The sequence below is a fragment of the Malaya genurostris genome, chromosome 2, assembly GCF_030247185.1.
Source record: "Malaya genurostris strain Urasoe2022 chromosome 2, Malgen_1.1, whole genome shotgun sequence".
Lineage (NCBI taxonomy): Eukaryota > Metazoa > Arthropoda > Insecta > Diptera > Culicidae > Malaya > Malaya genurostris.
The window spans coordinates 117,061,573-117,087,473 of record NC_080571.1 but is presented as its reverse complement, the minus strand read 5'-3'; the positions used below and the strand labels follow the sequence as shown (position 1 = coordinate 117,087,473).

Genomic DNA, 25,901 nt, shown 5'->3' with positions numbered 1-25,901 from the left:
CCGCGTAAAAAATACCTAACCTCGGAAATCCTCATAAAAAACCGCCCAATTTCGAGATTCCGTGTAAAAACCGCCTAACTTCGCTAATCTTCGAAATCCGCGTAAAAAACTCTTGAACTTTAGATATGCTCGTAAAAAATACCTAACTTCGAAAATCCGCGTAAAAACCGCCTAGTTTCGAAAATTCACTTGAAAATTTACTTAACTTAACATTGCAAGTCTTCGAAAAAACCTCCTAATTTCAAAAATATGTGTAAAAAAAACGCCTAACTTCGGGAATCAGCGTAGAAAAATCGCGTTTCTGCGAAAATTCCCGTAAAAAAATTCGCATGTTCAGAAACCCCAGTAAAAAATCCGTCTAACCTAACTCCTAACTTCGAAAATTCGCATAAAGAAAGCCGCGAATCTTCGGAAATCCGCGTAAATCAAGCCATGTAAAAACCGCATAAAGAAGACCTCATCAGAACTAATTGGCTCAAGTGGCACGTTCCCCTAGTTATTTGGAGATTTGTGCCTGCCAGAGTACTATTCAAATCACTTCATCGAGATCGCAGATGCCTGTGTATGTGAGAGCAGATACATGCTCTTCATTTTCTAGGAGATTGCTGAACTATCTTTCAGTTCATATGAAATGTTTTATGAAAGGAAATAATAGCTAATCAATTTTATCCATACCCAACTTCCAGTTCCGATATCACACGGAAAAATGTGCAAAAAAAAATCAAAAACATGCCAGTAATTTTTTTTAGAGTTGGCCAGGGTGAAGAGTGTTTACAATTTTAAACCGCTATTCAGAGTGATTCTTCACAGTTTTCTATATCAATTTGTAGGTTAAAAAGTAACTGAAAAAAAAACTGAAACACTGATGAAGATGCAAATAGCATATCTAAATACTAGTATCTGTGTCTGTTACTATATCGTGGCATTAGAAAAGAAAAAGGGAAGATTTTCTAATACATCCAAACTTCCGTACACGTAAACTTTTTTTTATGTTACCTGCATTTACGTAACTCTTTTTTCAAAGCAAATCCCAAATAACGTAAACTTCTTTTACGAACCGACATCGTAGGAAGAAGGTTTTGCAAAACATGGAAACATTTACTTTGACAACAAGATGGAAAAGGATGTTCGAAGTCGTTTAAAAATCCAAAAGGGCGACTCGATATTCGATACAAACCATCACATTATGGGTATTTGTGCAACGAATTTGAATAATGAATGTCGAAAACGATGTTTGAAATTGTTTAAAATCCAAGATCCATATAAAAGGTGATTTTTTTGAGGTTAGGATTTTCATGCATTAGTATTTGCTCAGATTTTTTGAGGTTATGATTTTCATGCATTATTATTTGCTCAGTATGCTCTGACATTTCATCATGAATAGACTTACTAACGAGCAACGCTTGCAAATCATTGAATTTTATTACCAAAATCAGTGTTCGGTTCGAAATGTGTTTCGCGCTTTACGCCCGATTTATGGTCTACATAATTCTGGTTGAATGGCTACGTAAATAAGCAAAATTGCCGCATTTGGAGTGAAGAGCAACCAGAAGCCGTTCAAGAACTGCCCATGCATCCCGAAAAATGCACTGTTTGGTGTGGTTTGTACGCTGGTGGAATCATTGGACCGTATTTTTTCAAAGATGCTGTTGGACGCAACGTTACAGTGAATGGCGATCGCTATCGTTCGATGCTAACAAACTTTTTGTTGCCAAAAATAGAAGAACTGAACTTGGTTGACATGTGGTTTCAACAAGATGGCGCTACATGCCACACAGCTCGCGATTCTATGGCCATTTTGAGGGAAAACTTCGGAGAACAATTCATCTCAAGAAATGGACCGGTAAGTTGGCCACCAAGATCATGCGATTTGACGCCTTTAGACTATTTTTTGTGGGGCTACGTCAAGTCTAAAGTCTACAGAAATAAGCCAGTAACTATTCCAGCTTTGGAAGACAACATTTCCGAAGAAATTCGGGCTATTCCGGCCGAAATGCTCGAAAAAGTTGCCCAAAATTGGACTTTCCGAATGGACCACCTAAGACGCAGCCGCGGTCAACATTTAAATGAAATTATCTTCAAAAAGTAAATGTCATGTACCAATCTAACGTTTAAAATAAAGAACCGATGAGATTTTGCAAATTTTATGCGTTTTATTGTTTAAAAAAGTTCTCAAGCTCTTAAAAAATCACCCTGTATATGTATATATGTATTAATATACGTACACATGTGTGCAAATATTTGTATTCCTTAATACATATAAATATTGGTGAAGTAAAGGCGATCATTTATATGTAAAAATATTTACACATATATGCAGACGAGTGAGTGTGTAAGCATACATACATACATATATAAGGTTCGTAAAAGGAGGTTGTGTATTCGATCCGAAATCCGGTATATCAATATTCGTTACAAACCATAACGATATGGGTATTTTTAGAACGGGTTCGATCAGTAGATGCAGAAAAATGATGTTAAGGGTTTTGAGAAACATAAATGAATCGAAAGTCGCCACCTTGGATTTTGATGCGACTTAGAACATTCCTTCTCCGGCATACACTGGTTATTTTCATTCCAAAAATATGCATTATATTATATCCAACACTACACATAAGAAAAATGAATAGTGAAATTAAATAAAATTTATGTTTTTCTGAAGCAAATGAAAAGTATTTTTAGGAAATGGTCAGTAATGGTTATGAAAATATGAAAGATATTAGAAAGGCACTATTACGCACTAGGTGGATTGAAACAGCTTCTGCCCCTGTTCCTCTTTTGTTGTTTCTGTTCTTTTGTTGTTTCTGATCTCTAGTTGATTCGATTTTTTTTTTGCTCATTTTCTTCTTTTCTTCTGTTATTTGTTTTACCTTTCTCATATAGAAAGGCTATGCAATCATTTCGAAAACTGGTATTTTTTAAAACCCCTGGTATTTTTTAAAACCCCCTTCCCCCTCATAGACTGTCGTAGACTTTCTTATTAACCCCCCCCCCCCCCCCCTCCTAAAAAATGTCACAAAACAATTTTTTAAACCATTTTTCATTGAAAGGTTACTAAGTCTTCTTATTATAGTTTAAATTCTGTGATAAAGTTAAATAAAATCTGATCCAGTACTGTTGTCATAAAGTCTTAGTTATTCAAGATATTCAAGAGGTAAAGATATACAATAAATCTCAAACAGCTTCTCTGGATGAACGAAAAGAAAACAAATGTGTTTAAAATCACATATTATGTGAACAACTATTCATGGGCATACGATTTTTAGACGAGAAACGAAAAAATAGTGAGTTAACACACAGTTTTATTGTTTTTGTAATATATTTCATAAGCAAAAAACTTACAGTTTCCCTTAAAAAAGACTAGAACCAGTCGTCGAAACGTCGGGTGGTATATAACAGCCGTTCTTATTCCACAGACCGGTAAAGCAGAAACCATAATTATTGCAAATTAAAATCAACAATTTTATGGGTAGAAATAGTTGGTTGGTTCGATTTCAACCTCTGCAGAGCTCTGGGATGTATTTTTATTAGTTTTTGGTTGGAAGAAACCACACTGACAATTACTTCACGTCAGAACAAAAATATGAATAACTTTTTAGACTTCCTCGCGATTTGGTATTTTCATAATTAATTGCTTTTTCTTATTCGTGATCGGCTATACATGAGTGATAGATTTTGTCACCCTACTAACAGCGGTCCTTTGCCGATTTCTAAAATTCTCTGGACATTTCACTCGTCGCTCATGGATTGCAGAAGCAATTGACATTATCTTCATTTCTCATTTCACTGCTTGATTACGATGTGACTAAATAATAATCGGAAAACATAAAAATTGAAATTTATTCATTCACTCCAATAAATTTAAAGTCCGATGACTTTTTGCAAAGAATAATGAGTTTTTTCAATTTATGTTTATGTTCGTACTTTCTTTTATTTTTTCACTTCGATAGGGAATAGAAAAATGAAAGAAAAAACAATAGAGTTGTCTGTCTTTGAGTATATTTCTACTTGGTCATAGAACTACGGAGTATCTCATTTGATAATCACTTCCACAGTACAGATTACAGTCGACGATGTTTTTAGTTAGTCTTTTTGATCAATCGAAGGAAACGCGCGGCCGGCTAAGTAAACTAAGTAAATTGCTTGAAAAATAAAAAAAATATGAGACAACGTAGACTTTAGAAAAAACCCTCCTCCCCCCTCGTAGACAAACGTAGACTTTTGTCAGACCCCCCACCTTCCACCCAGTGAGTCTGCGTGGTTTATGAACGGTCCCTTAGTTCGTCGAGATTAGAGATGGTCGGGTATAGAAATTCTTATACCCGAACCCGACCCGTACCCGAGTGATCAGCAAAAAAAATTACCCGTACCCGACCCGTACCCGATTAAAAATTTAAAAAATTACCCGTACCCGACCCGTACCCGATCAATAATAAAAAAAATTACCCGTACCCGACCCGTACCCGATAAAAAATAGAAAAATTTACCCTTACCCGACCCGTACCCGATTAAAAATTACCTGTACCCGTACCCGACCCGAATGAGTAGTAAAAAGTTTACCAAAATTCAGGATGGAAAAAATAAAGTGTTTTAGATAGCGAGTTAGATAGAGCGTATCAGGCTCTAGTTTGTAAGTAAAATACATTAAAATGCTTGTTTACATTTAAACACATAAATACACTGTGAAGCATGAATAGATTTCCAATGTCTTTGGTACTTTATACTCATTTACAAATGTCAACAAAAGGGAGTAATATCTACTCAAATTTTTCGAGAAGCATATTTATCCAAAATGTCGTAATACCCGTTGTATTCAATTCTGGGTAGGTATGGTTTTTACGAAACAGTGTGACTTTTGATCCAATTCTTTAGAACCACAAGTAAGCGTGCTCATTATCTTGACACACAAATAAAAATTCACATTAGAATCACTTAAAAAATCACGAACATCCCCTAAAATTAATAGAGTATCATCGGTTCGTTTACGTGAATTGACCAAACATCAAATAATTCACGTGTATTCCCGGTGTGAAAAATTCAATTTTGGAAATGGTGAACTGTGAGTCCTTCAAGTGTAAGTAGTTTGAACATTTGTGAGAAATTTTTTTTGGTTACATTTTTTTTACTACAAAGCAAAATGAATTATGATTTTGATTTAAATTAATCTGTCAAATATGCCCGTTTTGTAAGCCTCACAAACCCACACCAACGATGTTAACGGGAGCTGGTGGTTTTTACAGCCATTGAACTTCTGTTCCACCTCCTTTGGAACCCTCAACGAGTGAACACGGTGATAATTTGAGCATTTCGCATGAAAAGATTTTCACCCGTACTTTTGCGACTGTCACGCATCGAGATTTTCAGTGAAAAGAAACGTGAACTAACTCGACGTCAACATTTCAAAAGGGCCTAAAAACAATTGACAGATTTTCTTTGTTTACTTTCTCTTTCGACTGTTCATGTTTTTATGGGTAGAATCCTAATGATTTATATGTAAATTTTGAAAATCTCCAACCAATATTTAAAATAACCGTTTTCTGTTATCTGAATGTGATATGAGTACTACACTACATTTTATATATTAATCAAATAATTTTTACTGGATTGTGCATTAAACAGCTTTAAAATGGCAGTCCATTAAAACCTACGTGAAAAGTAGGGTCTGGCCGCAACATCTCAGAGCTAAGGCAGTGTGTCTTATTAAATATGTTATAAAAAAGTAGGGTGGAAAATATTCACATAACTTTTCACGTAACTATGATTGATCGTTTTTTTTTAAATGAAGAAAAGAAATGTTTTTTTCTGAAAAAGATGCCAGTTTTCAGGTCTAGTTCTAGGTGCGAATGTCAAAACCCCTTGAATCAAATTGTTTATTTTTCGGAACAACTGTTTTGCAAAAAAAAAAATCTCGTCAACGTGTAAACATATTTATGTAAAGTACAAATGGTCGGTTAATCGATCAGAAAAAAAATTTTACCCGTACCCGACCCGTACCCGAGTGAGAAGTAAATTTTTTTACCCGACCCGACCCGTACCCGAGTAAGCAGTAAATTTTTTTTACCCGTACCCGACCCGTACCCGATTGAAAATAAAATTTTTTACCCGTACCCGACCAAAAACCCGTCGGGTACGGGTACGGGTCGGGTTTCGGGTAAAATACCCGATACCCGACCATCTCTAGTCGAGATCACAAAATGTCTGTGTGTGTTTGTATGTATTTATATGTGTATGAGTCAAATAATGTCACTCGATTTTCTCAGAGATGGCTGAGTCGATATTCACAAACTCAGATACAAATGAAAGGTCTTGAGGTCCCATTGATTTCTATTGAATTTTATTCCGATCCGACTTCTGGGCCCGGAATTACAAGACAATCAAAGCAGACAACAAGCAAATCTAAGAAAAAATGCGCACTCAATTTTCTCGGAAATTTTTTTTACCGATTTTTACAAACAATGATGCAAATAAAAGATCTTGAAATTCTTAAAAAAAATTCCAGCAAAGTTGATGTAGACCCGACTTTCGGTTCCGGAATTGCAGCGCGATAAGTGAAAAATTTTCAATATCCTATGAGTATTTTTACCTTTTTCTATAAATATAAAAAATTGGTATAGAATTCGCTCAAACTTTAGAAAAAGGGCCGAATGTCATATGCCAATCGATTCAGCTCGACGAACTGAACAACTGTCCGTGTGTGTATGTGTGTGTGTCTGTATGTGTGTTGTCAATTAAGAGGTCGAGATCTCAGAGATGGCTGGACCGATTTTGATCAAACTAGTCGCAAATGAAAGGTCTCCCCGTCACCCAGAACGCTATTGAATGGTTTTGAGATCGGATGTTTACTTTTTCAGTTTTTCGACAGTATCTGTCACAATTGACCTTGAAAACAGAATATATTTTCAGACTTAGATTTCGCACGGTAATACCTTTCCAACATGCCATGGATTGTTAAAATCCGTCCATTTTTAACGAAGATATCGAAATTTTTGTGTAAGCGACTTTTTCCCCTATTCCAGCAGTAGAAGTTTTAAGCGCTGTCTGGCAAAGAAATACTTGGGAGCAACATAAAACACGATTTTTTATACTGTTACATACATCTGTTTCTCAGTACCCAAAAGACTGTGTACAGCATCCTTTTTCATGACAATTTGCCTCGGACCGATTTTAGCACGGTTCGTTTTTGGCAACATAATCGTTCGAATATGCCATATGTAAACTAGATGATGGCAGAATTTTCGAGTTGAAAGGAGTTCCATAATTATAATGATTTAAACTACTTACAGCAAAAAATGCTGGAAGAGCATAACAGCCATATACCATTCGAATCAGTTCGTCGAGATCAGCAAATGCGTGTGTGACAAATAATTTCACTCAATTTTTTTCAGAGATGACCCAACCGTTTTCTACAAACTCAGATTCATATGGAAAGTCGTATGCTCCCAAACAAGGTTCCCGACCTCTGGTTCCGGAGCTACAGGATGATAGGTGAAACGAAATAAAAATTGTGTGACTCATTTTTCGCGTAGATGGCTGAACCGATCAAAGAATCAAATGAATCATCTAAGATTTAAATGAAATGTTTTAAGATTCTATAAAACATCTTGTTTTTCAGTCAGATCCAACTTCCGGTTTCGGAGATACAGGGTGCTTAGTATAAAAATGTCTATTTCACATAAACTAATCAGGTTTATCGGGTTAGCAGATTTGGATAGTCGATAACCAAATAAACTTATTTCATTTTTGGTTGTATTCAGTTTTCGTTTCGGAAGGCACTCAAAAGTTTTATTCGCACTACGATTCCTCGAATATGTCTACATTGATTTTCGGTTCCAGTATCGAATCGTTTTCTTAAAAAAGCCAAATCGAATTTCAGAAACAAAAGTTTAAATTAAAATAAATCCCATTTTATCCAATTCTGACTTCCGATTCTGAAATTGTAGAATGATGAATTTTTAAGTGAAGCGATATAGAAGATGACCATCCCGAAAAGCGTCAAAGTTGGAATCAAAACTATTGCAATTTATTCGTCATATGGCCATACGAATCGGTTTGGGTTATGCTGGTTCCTGAATACCGGATCTAAAAGTATCTTAAATTACCCTAAACTCTAAAGTGGAAATTACTTCGGCATATCATGGAATGTTTAATCGATTGTTACACTTGTAGATTCAAATTCGATGCGATTTGCAGTTTCGACATTACAGAGTAATGAGTGATTAAAATCTCAAATTGCCACATAAAACGACGGACATTAGAATAATATCATGAAAACTGAAACACCGAAGAATATTCATGCAAAAAACATATGCGGATTGATGAAAAAAGGTATCATCTCACTGCTAGGTGGATTAAGCACGTTTTTCATAGGTGATGGCGAAACAAAGTGCAAATTTTTGCGAACCATTCTCGTAAATTCATCTAGTTGGCAGACCTTGTTAGTTAGTGGATATATAAATCTACTTTGAGACTACTAGTCTCCGGCTTCAGCTTTCGAACGCACCGGTAATAGAGAAGAAAAGCTCCAAAACCGGAACTCACTTCGACTTCTCAGCAACGGTTAAACCGATTTTCACAAATCATGATTAAAATTAAAGCTCTCAGTGTCTTAAAAGATACTGTGCAATTTCATCCACATTCTTTATTATACGGCGATGAGTACGCCTAGCAAACAGCGTGCCTAGTTCAAATTTGTATAGCATGCAGGGTTGCCACATTTAAATCTATAATAATTTGACACAACTATTTACAAAATGAAATGCTTGATTATACCCAAAGAAAGTCAAAATGTCTGTGTGTGTATGTGCGTATGTGTGTATGTTACGTTTTTTTGCACTAACTTTTCTCGGAGATGGCTAAACCGATTTTCACAAACTTAGATTCAAATGAAAGGTCTTGAGGTCCCATAAAAAATTCTCCTGAATATTATTTGGATCCGACTTCCGGTTCGGGAGTTATTAATGTACAAAAAAAGAAAATATGTGTTTTAACTTTTCTCATAGATGGCGCGACCGATTTTCACAAACTTAGGTTCAAATGAAAGGTCCTGTGGTCCCAAGCGTAATTTCTTAATTTCAGGCGGATCCGACTTCCGGATCCGGGAATATAGGGTAAAGTGTGTTAAAAATTGTATATCATCACTTAAAATGGGGAAAACCCTTAGAAAAATTTCTAAATCGACCTCAAATCTTTTCCAATTGATAGTTTTTATCAGTAAACGGTCAAACAAACCGACTTCGTTTATTCTTTCAAGAATCGAAGAAAATAATTTTGAAGAATACCACAGTATTATATATGATAGTATGATTGATATGAGAAAGGCATCATTACACCACTAGGTGGATTAAAACATGTTTTTTATGTTGTCTCAGTTTTAAATAATATTTCTGTTATTCAGTCGATTTTTTCCTACGATTGTTTCTCTTCTTTTATTTCTTTTTAATCTTGCTGTTTTTTCTTTTGTTTCTGTACTCCTGGTGTTGGTATTTTTCTTGTAATTCTATTCTTGTGTTGTTTTTGTTTTGAGGTCGTTTCTCGTTATCAGACGTTTCAGATCTTCTATTGTTTCTGTTGCTATTCTCTACTCTTATTATTTAACTTGTATTCCCTCTATTCAATCAGTTTAGATATCGTGTTTTCAACGCTCACTTGATCATGCGACAGACTTGTGTCGAAAACAAACAGTAAATCAGCGGATTGGCAGCCGAATTGAGCGGTGCCAAGCTTTGGATGAAGGACGCTATCGCGATGTTGGTCTGCGTTTGCGGAATCTGCTCAAACACCTGTAGCAGATCGAACACGATATACGGTGACCAGCACAGCACGAATACTATCACTATCACGATGGTCATCTTGACCGTTTTCACTTTTGCCTTTGGAATAATGCCTCTGGAGCTTGCTCTTCTGCTCGCCAAATCTGCCATCCCGTTGCGGGTTCGGTCTGCAACGAGATTGAAAAGAGAGCAAAATTAGCACTCAATCGGGCGGTAATTGCACTTGAAGCAGATATCCTCTCGTACCGGTTGGTCCCAGGATGGCTCCCTTGGCCCAAATCGTCTTGACGATGATTGCATAACACGCTGAAATGATCAACGCTGGTAGGACAAAGAGCGAGGTGGCCACCCAGCACATGTAGACCTGCCACCGCCACGGTTCAACCAAATCAATCCAGCACTGCTTGCGTCCTGCAAAAGTACAAACGGCAGCGTGGGTTGAAGGAAATGGCTCTGAAGGATTCGCAATTGCTTCCGCTCAGTGAAGCCCGGAATGAACTTACCCTGTATTGACCGTTCCTCGTACAAATAGAAAATTGGAAGCGAGAAAAGTGCACTCAAACTCCAAGCTGCAGCGACTAGTCGACGGGCACGGTTCCCTGTAAATATCCGTTCAAGCATACAGTTCAATTAAATCGTATATTAAAAATGAACTACTGGCTCGCTGACTCAATCAGAGACAGCGGTAACAAAGGCACTTACAGCACCCGGAGAAATTCATTGGATGTGTGATTGCGTCGTACCGATCGATGCTGAGGGCCACCAGGACATAGGTGGAAGCGTAGGTCACGCTAGCTTGAGCGAATCGAATCGCCTTGCACGCGGCATTTCCGGCTCTCCACGAGACCGTCATCCGCCAAATTATATCCGTCAGTACACTCAGCAGTCCCACGCAAAGATCTGAAAGCAAACATGCAAACAAACGGATGAGAACTACTTTTCAAACAGGTTAATCCGTTGCACGGGAAAAAACACGTTGTAACAGGGTAAATATCCTTTCTAAACGAGCACATCGATCAACATCCAAACCCCCCACCGGTGTTTGATGAATTCATTACAATGCAATTGCTCGTAACTCCGCAAATCCGGTCCCCCAGGGCAAACGAATCACCATCCAAACCTCCATCAAAGAGTTCGGAAAATCAATTTGCATTTAACGGAAAACTATCACCCGTGTGTGCACGAACCGTAGTGTGGTTCAATTAAAAAGTTCAAGTACCTAAATGCATTCCGTATTTTCATGAGAAAGTAATATTAAATTAATTTTAGCATGGAGTCTTTTAGCCTGTGAGCAGATAATTGCTAGAGTAATGGTATAAAATTATCGGCATTTATCGTTGAACCATCAAGCAGGATGTAGAAAAAATGCATGTATTGGCTGTGGGAACCGTTGTCAAAAGAGCTATCCAATAAACAACGGAAGTTCGCATTTGGATAGAACGTTTCGATAGAAACCAGGAGCAGGGAATCAGCGCGAGAATGAAATTTCAGTTGATTGTCAATCGTCCATACTGGTAAATCGAATTTACCCACAGATTTAATGTAATGATGGAGTTAGAAGTTCTTGAATTAATTTGGTTGTGGTTTGTATAAATATTGTACCTATTGTATGAATCCACAATTAGGGCAGTTGTCTTTGTTAACGAGAGATAACAGCAGCAAAAAAATTTCTTGTCACATTTTTACCTTTCTCATATAGGAAGAATATCCAATCTCTGTGAATCGCAAAACCTTAAAAAAACCTGTATGTGTGACAATCACTCAATTTTCTCTAAGAAGACTGAACCCATTTTTACAAACCTAGATTCGAAAGAAAGGTATTATAGTTCTATATAAATGCTCTGAATTTAATTTGGATCGGAGTTCGAAGATGCAGAAATCCTACAAACTCTTCTAAATTGGAACTAAAATTGTTTTTTTTTTTTTTTTTATTCAAGAATATAATGTTTAAGGCACACTGCTTAAGCTCTAAGATGCCAAGGGCTTTTACTAATTTAAAATTTACGACTAACTTAAAACTAGGGTTGTATCATTAAGTAATGTCATATTTGGGTCGCAGTGGTTGACTTTGGCAGATCCAGCCTTCATGTGGTGATCGGCCGGTGATCTGAATATTTCATGAGAGTCTTCCATATGGCGTTGGTGAATATTCATGTTGGCCGCATTCTTCGGTCCGTGTGGGTCCGCGGGAAACACCCCCAGGTTACGAATACCCGGCGGGTGGCCCGCATGCTGTTGATAAGTTTCCGTGGGCGATGATGGTGTTGTTACAGAAGAAAATGAAAAAAAAAGATAGCGAAGTAAATATTGCGGAAAACGAAGTAAAATGGGGATATGGGAATGAAATGACTAAAACGACAGAGATCTAATTAGTTGACATCGAGATGGTGAAAAGACGGGGAGGGGGGAAGCGAAGGTTAGTGACAGCAAAAAGATCTTGTTAGTTCCGATGAAGATGGTGGACAGATGAGGAATCGGGATAATCGGCGGAAGTTAGTGTCGAACCTGCAGTTGAGAAATAATTCTTAGCCACAGTTGAAACAACGTCGATAAATAGGAGGAACTTTCTAAGCCAGATGTAACAGATTACACTTGTATATTAATGTGTTTGAGAAACTGGTATATGAGAAGCATATATGAACTATCCCGACTCGCCAACACATCCCGAACCGGAACCTCAGGCGGTCTACCTCGGGCCCTGAGGGATTCCAGTAGCTTCGACCTGGCGTCGCGATACTCTACGCACGACCACACGACATGCTCGATGTCCTGATAACCGTCGCCACAGGTGCAGAGCCCGTTCTCCACGATCCCGATACGCCGGAGATGTGCGTTGAATGTATAGTGATTTGACATGAGTCGTGACATAACGCGAATGAAATCACGACTCACGTTCATCCCCTTGAACCAAGGTTTCGTCGATACCTTAGGGATAATGGAGTGTAGCCATCGTCCCAGTTCGTCATTGCTCCATGAAGTTTGCCAACTTTCGAGAGTTTTCTGACGAGAGATACTGAAAAATTCATTGAAGCAGATTGGTCTTTCATAAATATCACCTTCTAATGCGCCCACTTTAGCCAATGAGTCTGCCTTTTCATTGCCCGGAATGGAACAATGCGAAGGGACCCAGACTAACGATATTAAATAAGACCGTTCAGATAAAGTACTCAAATGTTCCCGTATTTTCCCCAGGAAATATGGGGGACACTTTCCTGGCTTCATTGCCCGGAGAGCTTCTATTGAGCTTAGACTGTCCGTGACAATGAAGTAATGGTCTTTGGGCAAGGTTTCAATGATCTCGAGGGTGTACTGAATAGCAGCTAATTCTGCGACGTAAACTGAAGCCGGATCACTGAGTTTGTAAGAAGCGGTGATGTTTTGATTGAAGATGCCGAAGCCTGTGGACTTGTTAATGTTTGATCCGTCAGTGTAAAACACCTTTTCACAGTTGACTGTTCTAAATTTATTATAAAAAATATTTGGGGCCACTTGAGGGCGCACGTGATCCGGAATTCCACGAATTTCTTCTCTCATGGATGTGTCGAAAAACACAGTAGAATCAGAAGTATCCAAGAAATGAGCACGGTTGGAAACAAACGAAGAAGGATTAATATTCTGAGCCATGTAATCAAAATACAAGGACATAAAACGGGTTTGAGAATTAAGCTCAACTAACCTTTCGAAATTTTCAATCACCAGAGGATTCAAAATGTCGCATCGAATGAGCAAACGATATGAGAGATCCCAGAACCGGTTTTTCAATGGGAGAACACCCGCCAGCACTTCGAGGCTCATCGTATGAGTCGATTGCATGCAACCCAAGGCAATACGCAAACAACGATACTGAATTCTTTCCAGCATGATGAAATGAGTGTTCGCCGCGGATCGGAAGCAAAAGCATCCGTATTCCATCACGGACAATATCGTTGTTTGGTACAGCCTGATCAGGTCTCCTGGATGGGCACCCCACCACGACCCGGTTATTGTACGAAGAAAGTTGATTCTTTGTTGGCATTTTCTTTTCAGATACCTAATGTGACATCCCCAGGTGCCTTTGGAGTCGAACCAGACCCCGAGATATTTAAATGTGAAGACCTGAGCTATGGTTTCACCCCCTAGTTGAAGCTGTAATTGTGCTGGTTCTCGCTTTCTCGAAAATACAACCAGCTCAGTTTTCTCCGTAGAGAACTCGATACCCATTTGAAGAGCCCATGTGGATAAGTTGGCAAGAGTATCTTGTAACGGCCCTTGCAGATCGCCAGCTTTGGGTCCTATAATAGACACAACGCTGTCATCGGCAAGTTGTCTTAGCGTGCAAGATGTGTTGATACATTTATCGATGTCGTTTACGTAAAAATTGTATAGAAGGGGGCTTAAGCATGAGCCCTGAGGAAGACCCATGTAACTGAATCGTATTGTCGACAAATCACCATGCGCGAAATACATGTGTTTCTCAGACAATAGATTATGTAAAAAGTTGTTCAAAACTGGCGAAAGACCATGCTGATGCAGCTTCTCAGATAAGATATTTATAGAAACTGAGTCAAAAGCCCCCTTAATGTCTAGGAAAACTGACGCCATTTGTTCTTTACGAGCAAATGCCATTTGAATTTCTGTTGAGAGCAACGCAAGACAATCGTTCGTTCCTTTACCCCTGCGGAAACCAAATTGTGTATCTGAAAGTAAGCCATTAGTTTCGACCCAATTGTCTAGACGGAAGAGAATCATTTTTTCGAACAATTTCCGGATACAGGAAAGCATAGCAATCGGCCGATACGAATTGTGATCGGAGGCTGATTTTCCTGGTTTTTGAATGGCGATCACTTTCACTTGTCTCCAGTCATGTGGAACAATGTTGTCCTCAAGGAACTTATTGAATAAACTCAACAAGCGCCTTTTGGCGGGGTCTGGCAGATTTTTCAACAAGTTGAATTTTATTCTGTCTAATCCCGGGGCTTTATTGTTACATGACAAGAGTGCAAGTGAGAGCTCTACCATCGAAAACGGTGTTTCGTTTGTATTTGGTGTCGCGGCGCGGGTGATCTTCTGTTCCGGAACAGAGTCTGGGCATACTTTTTTAGCGAAATCGAATATCCAGCGGTTGGAATATTCCTCGCTTTCATTCGTGGTGTTATGATTGCGCATTCGTCGGGCTGTGTTCCAAAGAGTGCTCATAGATGTTTCTTTCGTTAAGCCGTCTATAAACCGACGCCAGTAACCGCGTTTCTTGGCTCTAATCAAGTTCTTAGTTTTAACGTCTAACGCCGCGTAATTCCGGTAATTATCAGGTGTTCCATTTTTTCTGAATATTTTATACGCGGAGGCTCTCTCCGCGTTTAAATTTGTGCACTCTTTGTCCCACCACGGGTTGGGAGGACGGATGTTAGTTTTCGCGCCGGGTACACGTTTCGTCTGAGCTTGAGTCGCGGTGTCGAGAATCAAGCCAGCCAAAAACGTGTACTCTTCCTCCGGAGGAAGTTGTTGAGTTCTTTCAAGTTTCTCAGATATCGAGGTCGCATAGCTATTCCAATCAATATTTCGTGTGAGATCATACGAAACATTGATTGTCTTCGATGGTTTTGAGCCGCTGGTGATTGATATTACGATCGGTAGATGATCGCTACCGTGGGGATCAGGAATTACCTCCCACGTGCAATCCAACCGTAGCGATGTCGAGCAAAGGGATAAATCCAGCGCACTTGGTCTTGCTGGTGGTGCAGGAATCCGTGTCATTTCTCCCGTATTCAAGATTGCCATATTGAAGTTGTCGCAGATATCATGGATCATAGTTGATCTGTTATCATCGTGAAGACAGCCCCATCCCGTACCGTGTGAGTTAAAGTCTCCTAAAACCAACGTCGGTGCAGGAAGGAGCTCTACGATATCACTGAGCCACCGATGCCCAACCGAGGCTCTTGGGGGAATGTAGATGGAAGCAATGCAAAGGTCCTTACCTTTGATTGTAACATGACATGCGACAACTTCAATACCTGGTATCGAGGGGAGGTTAATGCGATAGAAAGAATAGCACTTTTTGATCCCCAAAAGTACTCCTCCATAGGGATTATCTCGATCCAGACGAATAATGTTAAAATCGTGAAAGTTTAAGAATATTTCAGAAGTTAGCCAAGTTTCGCACAATGCAAATGCGTCACATTTCAGATTGTTTACTAGAAATTTAAATGAATCTATTTTTGGGATAATACTTCTGCAATTCCACTGTAAAACAGTGATTAGATCCGTGACCTCGGTGGATGATTTAGCCATCGAAAGATACAATCGCTGAAAGAAGGGGCCAATTTGCAGTCAACTGCTTCAAATATGTTTTTACTGTTGGCATGAAAGCAATTAAAATGCTTCTAAGAGGGTCTGAAATATTGAAAGTTGTAAAAATCCAGTCCACAACATCAGAGAACTTTATAAGTCCAGCACCTAGTTGGTTCTCTGGTGGATTTTCAGGGACGCTTGGGGATTTTTTAGTCCCTGGAAGCGGTGGGAATTCCATCTCGGAATTGAGTTTTCCGAGACCAGGAGCTTTTTGCTTCGGTGATTTTTCCCGATTCCCGTTAGCTGTAACTTTTCGAAGCCCTTCGGAAGACACCTTCGAACCCTTACTAGGTAGCTTATGAGAAGATTTATTCATTCTTTTCCTACAGCTACGAGGGACCGCTGAAGATGGACCTTCCAAAGGGTCGTCAGAATCGCTCTCGTCAGTTGACAAGCAGGCATATGGATTCGTTGCCTGTTTAGGAGGGGTGGCACTCTTAACCATCTCGGCAAAGGAACGCTTGGAGTGTTCCTTCAGGGAACGCTTCATCCGATCTCCTCGCAGTTTGTAAGCGGGACAGTCAGAGAGGTCATGCGGACCCTCCTTACAGTAGAGACACTTTTCAGCATCCTTACCGCAAGAGCCGTCCGCATGAGCTTCCCCACAGTTAGCACAACGTGGCTTATTGCTGCAATGGGTAGCTGTATGCCCCAGTTGTTTGCAATTGGTACAATTCATTATCCGGGGTACAAATAAACGAACAGGCAAACGAATCCGGTCCAAGAGGATGTAGTTGGGCAATGCCGAGCCGGCGAAGGTCACACGATAAGAGTCTGATTGGGGATAAGACTTTGTTCCATCCCCGGCGATCGATACTGAATGCAATCGCTTGCAATCCAGTATCTTGACATTCTTAAGTGAGGGGTCTTTAAAACAACCCGCCCCGTACTTAAGAATATCCTCGCAAGTCAAACTCGAATCGGTGACCACACCGTCGATTTCGACTTCACGAGCTGGCACGTAGACGCGGTACTCCAGCGTAAAAGGATCATTTTGAACAAGCTCATTAGCCTGTTTTGAGCTGGTAAACAGGACCCTGAGCTTGTCTGGCCGTATTCTATCTATACTTTTTATGGTATTATATCGCGAATTCAGGTCCCGCGATATTTTTAAAATATTCAGTTTTTTTTCCTTTGATTTGGTCCGGAAATAGACCGCGTAAGGCCCGGCCGGTAGTGCGAGCCCATCAGGATAGCTCTTTATGCGGGACTTTTTACTGACAAGGGAAGTCTCCATTTGAACATCGGGAGCGGGGGGGGCAGGTTTTAAATTAGACATAGCGGAACTACTTCCGCGCAAAAACAAATGATTCGGGGGGAAATATAATGGTCAAATAAAGAAATAAAAATAAACGAAGTAAAGGTACTTAACAAAGATCCAACGGGGGACACCAAGCTGGACTTCGTCGATCGGCGTATCGCCGCTTTGATGATGTGCAAAAAACCTCCGAGAGGAAAAGGCACACTTATTTATAATCCTCACACAATGGCCGCTTGTTTATAATCCTCACACTTGGCCTTGATCGGCGAAACAATAATCGGCTAACGGTACCGTTTCGATCGACCGCTCGCAATAAGGCACTGTTCTATTATATAATACGAAAAAAAAAACCTATCAGAGGAAAAAGCACTATTGTCTATCACACAATATCGTCCGACCACTTTATCACACACACACAACTGGTTTTCAATGCTTTCGCAGTAAATCCAAATCACGTCCGTTCGCTCGGAAGGTTGAAACGGCAAATGAAAATTGTTTTAATTTAAAGTTCATATTAGTTGGGGGTGAAATGAACCGAATTCCATTATGGCGGTCCCCAGTTTCCGTTTCCGGAAGTACAGGAAATAGTGGTTGAATTCTATAAAACGGAGTTCATTTCATTTTCTCATATATGACTGAATATTAATTGTAAATCGTAAGAAAGATAGCAACCGTTTTTTTTTTTGAAAAGCTTCATAATTGATTTTATAAGTTTTTGTGTAATTTCGTAAACCATATGTATTTGAACGTTACTCAAAGAGCTGCATAGTAGAAATAGTCCGGTTTCGGGTATTTTCACCGAACCCGACGGGTACGATTTTTCCATTTTAAACGGGCACGGGTCGGGTTCGGGTATAAAAATTTTGTCGGGTTTCGGATATTTAAACCCGACTACAAAAGTTTTTCGGGTTCAGGTCCGGCACGGGCAAAGATTTTTATTTTTTAGTGGGTCGGGTTCGGGTTTGGAAGAAAATTTTTATCTCAACGGGTCGAGAACGAGTATTTTTTCATTTTCGATCGGATACTGGTCGGGTTTGAGAACAAGAAATTGCTTACCCGACCATTTCTACTGCATAGACAATTTCTCTTATTGTTGGATATACAAAATTTATCAAAATGAGTCAAAAAATTTCACAGTTGTTAACCGTAGCAAATGTAGAACCTTATGACTTTTTGCACAATATAAAATAAGCGTTTTTCAGTAACGCTGTCGTTATCAGAAGACTTATGAAAACACCGTTGACAAAAAAAGCAAGATCAGTATAAGATAAAGAACAACGACACGTGCTACTAGAATGGAAACACTATAGCCTTTTTCCAGTTCTGAAAAAATAGTATTATATCAAAATCACGGTCTATTTATGAACGAAAATATTCATTTTGTCGTGAATACGACTTACTTTACTATGGAGCGCCTTTTCAAAATTAGCTCTCTAAGAGAGTGATAAGTTTTCGATCGCCAATATCTCTTATTGTATCTAACGTATTAACATAATTTTTGCTACATACCATCGGAAATATGATCATCATTTTATGATAACATTTTCAGTTGTATGAGATGATCACAAATAAATCTAAAGTACTTCAAAGATTGCTCCTTTGCAAATCGAAGATACAGATCAGTAATTAAGGGCAAATCCAGAATAACTTGAAGAGCCTTGTGAACTTTACGCAGTGTGAAATTCCCACACAAACTAGTGCGAATAAAACCAGCATTTGACTGCTTGTCGTTCGAGAAAAATGCTCCGAGCAGTGTTCAATATCAATATTTTCTTCAATTCCACAATTATGTATGTTGCTATTGTGGTAGAAAATATTTGTCGCCAATAAGTCAATCATTAGTTTAAATACTCCGTCACAATTCTAGAAGCGAAGCAGTTAAAGTTATGAAATTCACACAACCCGGAGGGCCAAGTGTCATATACCATTCGACTCAGTTCATCGAGCTGAGCAATGTGTGTGTGTATGTGTCAAATAATCTCACTAGGTTTTCTCGGAGATGGCTGAACCGATTTTGACAAACTAGGATTCAAATGAAAGGTCTCGTGGTCCCATACGGAATTCCTGAATTTCATCTGGATCCGACTTCCGGCTCCGGAATTATAGGGTAAAGTGTGTTCAATATTGTACACCGTCACTTAAACCGGCGAAACAAAAAACGTAAAAAATCTTCTAAACTGGTCTCAAAACTATACAAATCGATAGTCATTATCAGTAGGCAACTAAACAAACCGATTCCGGCTATCCTGGTTCCCGGTATCCGGTTCCGGAAGTACCGGAAATAGTGGTCATATATACCAAAATGGATCTCACTCACTTTTCTCAGCGATGGTTTGACCGATTTCCACAAACTTAAATTCAAATGAAAGGTCTTCCGGTCCCATACGGAATTCCTGAATTTGATCCGGATCTGACTTTCGGTTCCGGAATTATAGGGTGTGTACTAGAAGAGTTTGTGTGTCATGTTAGTTGGTGGCCGTACTAACCGACTTCGATTATACCGGTTCTCGGGTTCCGGTGCCGGAAGTGCATATAATAGTGAACCCATTTCGTTCTCTTAAGGATGGCTTACGCAATCAAAGCACTGTTTTATTCTGTATGTTATGCATAAACAATCACTTGGTTTCTTTCAAAAATCGAAGAGAAAATTTGAATAGAATACCACAATATTATATGTACATGAGAAAGGCATCATTACACCACTAGGTGGATTAAAACAGGTTTTTGCACTAGCTTCTCTCGGAGATGGCTGAACCGATTTTAACAATTCAAATGAAAGGTCTTGTGGTCCCATACAAAATTCCTGAATATTATTTGGATCTGACTTCCAGTTTCGTAGTTATGGGGTAAAATGTGCAAAAAAATTAAAATAAGTGTTCTAACTTTTCTCATAGACCGATTTTCACAAGCTTAAGTTCAAATGAAAGGTCCTGTGGCCCCATACGGAATTCCTGAATTTCATCAGGATCCGGATATGTACGGTGAAGTGTGTTATACCATCACTGAAAAGGGCGAAAAACCGTAAAAAAATTTCTAAGTCGACCTCAAAACTTCTCCAATTTATAGTTTTTATCAGTAGACGGTCAAACAAACCGATTTCGGTTATTCTTTTAAGAATCGAAGAAAATTATTTTGATAAATACCACAGTCTTATATATGATAGTATGATTGATATGAGAAAGGCGTCATTAAACCACTAGGTGGATGAAAACAGGTTTTTGGAGGTTTTTTTGCCTTTTTCATATAGAAAGGCGATGCAATCACTGTGAAAACCGAACTTTCAACCCAGGTCCGGAGGGCCGAATGTCATATACCATTCGACTCAGCTCGATGAACTGCACTCACTTTTCTCGGAGATGGCTGAACCGATTTTCATGAACTTAGATTCAAATGAAATGTCTCATGATCCCAAAGCCTGCTATTAAATTTCAATTTTTAGAGAGAAAATGTGCACTCAATTTTCTCGGAAACGGTTTAACCTATTTTCACACATCAAGATTTAAAGGGAGGCCTTATAGTCTAAACAACTTTTATAACATTTTATCAGTCAGAATTCCGGTTCCGGAACTAAAGCGTGATAAGCGAAAATTTCCTATTTCATGAGTATTTTTTCACAAACAATGGTCAAACACAGGTGCCAATCCCATAAAACTGACTGATAAATTCTTCTAGTTTGCAGAACTTGTGAGTTTGTGAGCATATAAGCTTAATCCAGCACTACTGGTTCCGCATTTCCTGTTCCAAAGGTGGTGGAGAATAACTCGAAAAGTAGAACTCACTTCAATTTCTCAAACTACTTTCCGTGAGTTACCCATTTTTTTGTTAAAATAACTTACATAACACAAAAATGAAAACCCGAGAAAAAATTTCCTGCGCACTGCAAAAGTAATTTTTGTTGTACGAAGACAATTTTAGTAAAAGCCTTGGTATTACATTCCTGTAGTAGAATTTGACCTTCTGTTTCAACAGACTTCGCAGCCGATTCAGAGTGTACAAAACCATTGCACGGCACGGCTTGTGCTACGATTCTACTGACACTACGAATCCTTCCCGGTCGGGGCTCGAACATACGACAACTGGTTTGTAAGACGAGTGCCTTATGCATTGAACCGCCAACCCGGGACAATTTTAGTAGTTACTGTCAAATATAATAATTTTGTTTTTTAATCCTCACAAATTTTCATTGGTAAGACAGAATCAACAAAATTATTTTTCAGTGTAGATGGCAAGTTCCCAAGTAGAACACGTTATTATACTTCAATGACTGTAAAACAAATTCATAGAATAAGTTGAAGGCAGAGTAACGTGCATGATAACTGCTATATAACCTGAAAAGCGAAGGAGGCGAAACTTGTGCGAATTATCGAGGGCTGCCAAACTGGTTGTCTGCAACGAATATTTGATTTGAACAAAAATGCATTTTGTGATAGCTAATGAATATTGTATTAATTGATTATAATGGCTTCCATTTGCAAAAGTTTTTCCAACCATACACTATCGTGACAAAGCGTTCAAGTATTCTCCGGTAGAAAGAAGATACTTTCCAAAAAACAAAAACAAAGTTTGTGTCGCTCAAATACCGGTAAAAATTCTTCAAAATTCCGGCTCAACCAATTGTTTTCTGAATTGAGAGCTTATTTTTGGCTTATTGATGTCATATTATTGTCCGTGAAAATATACGGAAACTTTCAATCGACACTGTATTTGTTTTTCTTTGTTGTATCACAACGAATACGGTAAACTATATGAAATCATTACTTAACATAGTCTTGCAGTGTGTGAATTTTTTTTGTTAAATTTAGTTTCGGTGCCCGGTTGGCGACCAACAACAGTTGCGAGCATGCGGTAAGAGTTAAATTACCGAAAAGTTAAGTCGGAACTTATTGGACCTTAGTATGATGAGATGTGAATTTGTAACATTATTTTGACTTCAATGTCACTATCACAATCCGAATTTTTTAGTTGTGTCTATCATGCGACCATTATGCAGCATAGGATTTATTTTCTTTTTTTTTTCATGAACAAGTTACAGGTGCTACTTGGGTTACTATGAGAGACCTATTTCAAAAAAGAAGATGCGGCCCGCTTCATCGCTCACACCCAAAGCAAAGTAAAGTCCTGGCATTACATTCCTTTTGTGGGTTTTGGCTTTTCTATTTAAACAGACTTCGCAGCCGATTCTTAGCGTACAGAATCATTGCATGACTAGTATTACTAAGAATCTTTCCAGGTCTCCCTAATTGGGAAATACATTTCTTTCAAAGTCACTCAAGGTGATGCTATTGATTAAAATGTAGTGTTAATTTTTCGTATTTGTGATTACGTCAAAATTAATTTTGCTATAATATTGTTTATTCAGACGTAAGCTCTATCGACATAGATTACATCACAAGCCGACATATGTTCGCCAATCGCGTAGTAAATTGTTGCAGATCGATTCGGTCTTTTAAACGAATTTATAGTTCTACTTGATAACCATCCGTGTCCTTAAATCATATGTCATAAATCGACCGTGTGTTTCTCTCATAAACAACGGACAAGAAAGAACATGACAATGTTGGTAGGAAACGAGTAAGGTCAAGTTACTTAAACTGAACCATTGGAAGTGAAGAATGCACTTGTAATTGCTCAATTTTATCAGTCAATACATTTTCGTGACACAAGCATTCCAGTTTCATAGAAACAAATTTACGAATCTTTTCATTGTTTATGCTTTGGACAATATGTGAAAAGCTTCAAGAAAAGTAAAATAAATCCGGGATGCTATGTTAGGACAATGTTGAGTTTTTCGAATTACTTTCTATATCCCGATTGGTGAATTATAGCAACACATGATGACAGTTCTCAAAGCTTTTGTATGGATAAGTTCCTTTTTCTTTTTCTAGTGCAAACACACATCAATTGTTAGTCGGAGTCGTTCTTTTCTTTTCTTTTCTTTTCTGAAATTGCAGTTTCCCCCCACTAGTAGACAAGAAGAGTAACCTTTATCTTCCACTTTAACCAGCAATGATTGCTGATTTGTAGTTTTATTGGCATTCCGATTTATGGCTTTTGTTGTCTTAATTCTTCGGGTCGCGTACGATGCGGTTCGCGGTCGATGCGAGTGCATGACTGGAAGACGAGTTACTTGTTGGAAGTTGAAAGATAAATTCATTGAAGCGGAAGTGGGAATTTTATTTCATTGTTGTGTGCAGTAGAATTTAATACAATTAGGGCATTGGTACCGATTTTCATTGCTTTAAACGTAGTTTCACTCTTGAATTGCACAGCTATTTATCCATTACCCAAAACTAAGCCAGTAATATTAGATTTACTAATAAGATTCCAAGCAAACATTTGAAACCATGTTCGAATCAAGACAGGTTTGATTTTTTGAACTAAAGGGAAGCGTATACCGGTAAAATGATTCTGTCAAAAGTTTCCAACATGTCAACTAGGTGGGATGTAATCATAAATTAATCTAACAATCTGGTATTACTGTGTACTCAATCATAACTTGGTTATTTTCATATTCAAAGAAATAAGAGATAATTCGGTACTCATGAAATTTTGATACAATAAGTATTACTCAAAGCATCATATTGTTTGACTGCTGACTGCTGACTTAAAAAAATATTCGTGGTTGTTTAAATCCATATTTTTTACCTTACTCTTCACTATACGTGGCCGGGTGTCAATTAAAAATTAGGAAATAGTCGCGTTAGATTTTTTGTCATAATTTTGAACGCTAATAAGCCAGTGATCTGTGGATGGATTTATATAATTTAATTAACAATCGATTCGAAAACATTTAGCTTCAAAATGTATGGTAATGCTTATGACAGACATGTGATATCGGTATCACTGTACACCATGAAATCACATGTCTGTCACCCTGAATCACGGTGGTATCACGCGAGCATCATGATACAACGGTGATTTCCGTACTACGGTCATTCATCGTTGTACAGCGCAAAATCACATCACTGTTTACTGCTACCAGCGCCATTGGCGAGCGATGGTGAACTCATGAAACAGTATTTCCTTCTTCTGAGCATCAAATAATAAACAATCATCGTCATATTTTGAAAAAAAAAATCTCGGTAAAATGCTAACAAGCAGCATAAAACTTATAAACTTTGTAGCATATTTTCAAAAAGCAGTCAAGCTAAGAAATATTCATTAATTAGGTGAAGTTTTGAAATACAAATAGAGAAAACAATTTATTCATATTTGTACAAAAAATCAGCACTATTGAGTAATTGTTTTCTATTCAATAACAAGTAAGATTATTGTTGAAATGGGCTTAAAAACATAATGATTCATATTTTGAATGCACATGTGGTAATAATAAACGATAAATATCCAATACATGAATAAACCAATTGTGTAATCATCCTGTTTCTTGATGACCTATCGAAATTCCATTTATAACATTGGTCCCCTATATTCACTTCTGGAAACTCTAAATCTTCTTATTACTTCGTCTTGTGTCATCGGGTTGAATGCCGTTCGATGGAAAGAAAACTTGTTTTTAAATTGTTTAGAAAGAGTCTTATTTTGAGGTATGAATAGAGAGAACATCGAATCATGTTTTTCAGTGTGAGTAATTTGAAGCAGAAAACATACCAAGTTACATATTCAATTTAAGAAATACTTGTAATAGTTTTCAGTGTTACTTCATAAATATAGCATAACTTCTCAAAATCCTAATAAAACCATTATCAGATTATATTCCAGTGTAGTAGACCGTTTTTCATAAGATTTCTGTAGCACTTTGCTGTTATATAATAGCATCAAACCTATGTCAAATCTATTTCGGAATGATTTAAAATTCGAGAAGGTTTTAAATTCAGTTTTATGATGAACATAATCCTTTTTATGAAAATTTCGTGATGAATAAACTGTTACGTTGACAGAATTTTTCTGAAATATGTGTGTGCCATGCCGTTTCTGATGGTTACATAATATCTTAGATTTATTTACTATTTTGAGACTCAATCTTAATAGTTTATGCGCTCTTATTTTTATCCTGAATATGCGGGTGAAAAAGGAATTATGACTGAACACCTTGAAATTCATTCGGATTTGGCAAAAGTCGGTAAGATTTACAAACAAAATTTAGTGATTCATCACCATTTTGGTAGAAATCAGCGTCGTTGCAAAAAAATAGTGCTCGTGTACCGAAAATTAGTTCTAAAAGCCTTTCATATTTCCTCCATTTCATATTTTCATTTGTTTTTTTATTTTTATCAGTGAATGTTACGGTAGAACATCAAAATTATGAACATCTAATTTTCTCTAATACTAATTACATTTAAACAATGATATGAGTGATACTGTCATCCAATGAACACTTACACACAAATAGTTTAATAGCTAAGACAGAGCGACAAGATTATATCTGTCATAAATTAGTTGCTAGTAATAATCTTCAAACCACAAAAATTTTTGGTTTCAATATTATCGATCATCGGAGCTGGGAAATTAAGCTAAATTTTGAGTTTTTTCGTTTCACACTACATTCATTCTGTGCGCAAAACATGTCTGTCACCTCATCGTTG

General features: G+C 38.0%; 1 protein-coding gene across 2 annotated transcripts in view; it reads right to left on the bottom strand.

The window, feature by feature from the left end:
- Positions 1-25,901, bottom strand: part of LOC131431532 (cardioacceleratory peptide receptor) — a 236,366-nt gene that overhangs the window by 3,949 nt on the left and 206,516 nt on the right. For both annotated transcript variants that reach the window (XM_058597315.1, XM_058597314.1), the window contains 4 exons: positions 10,473-10,670; positions 10,274-10,369; positions 10,017-10,181; positions 9,646-9,937 (listed from right to left, as the gene is read on the bottom strand). In XM_058597315.1, coding sequence (XP_058453298.1) covers positions 9,646-9,937; positions 10,017-10,181; positions 10,274-10,369; positions 10,473-10,670 — 751 coding nt within the window. The remainder of the gene's footprint in view (positions 1-9,645; positions 9,938-10,016; positions 10,182-10,273; positions 10,370-10,472; positions 10,671-25,901) is intronic.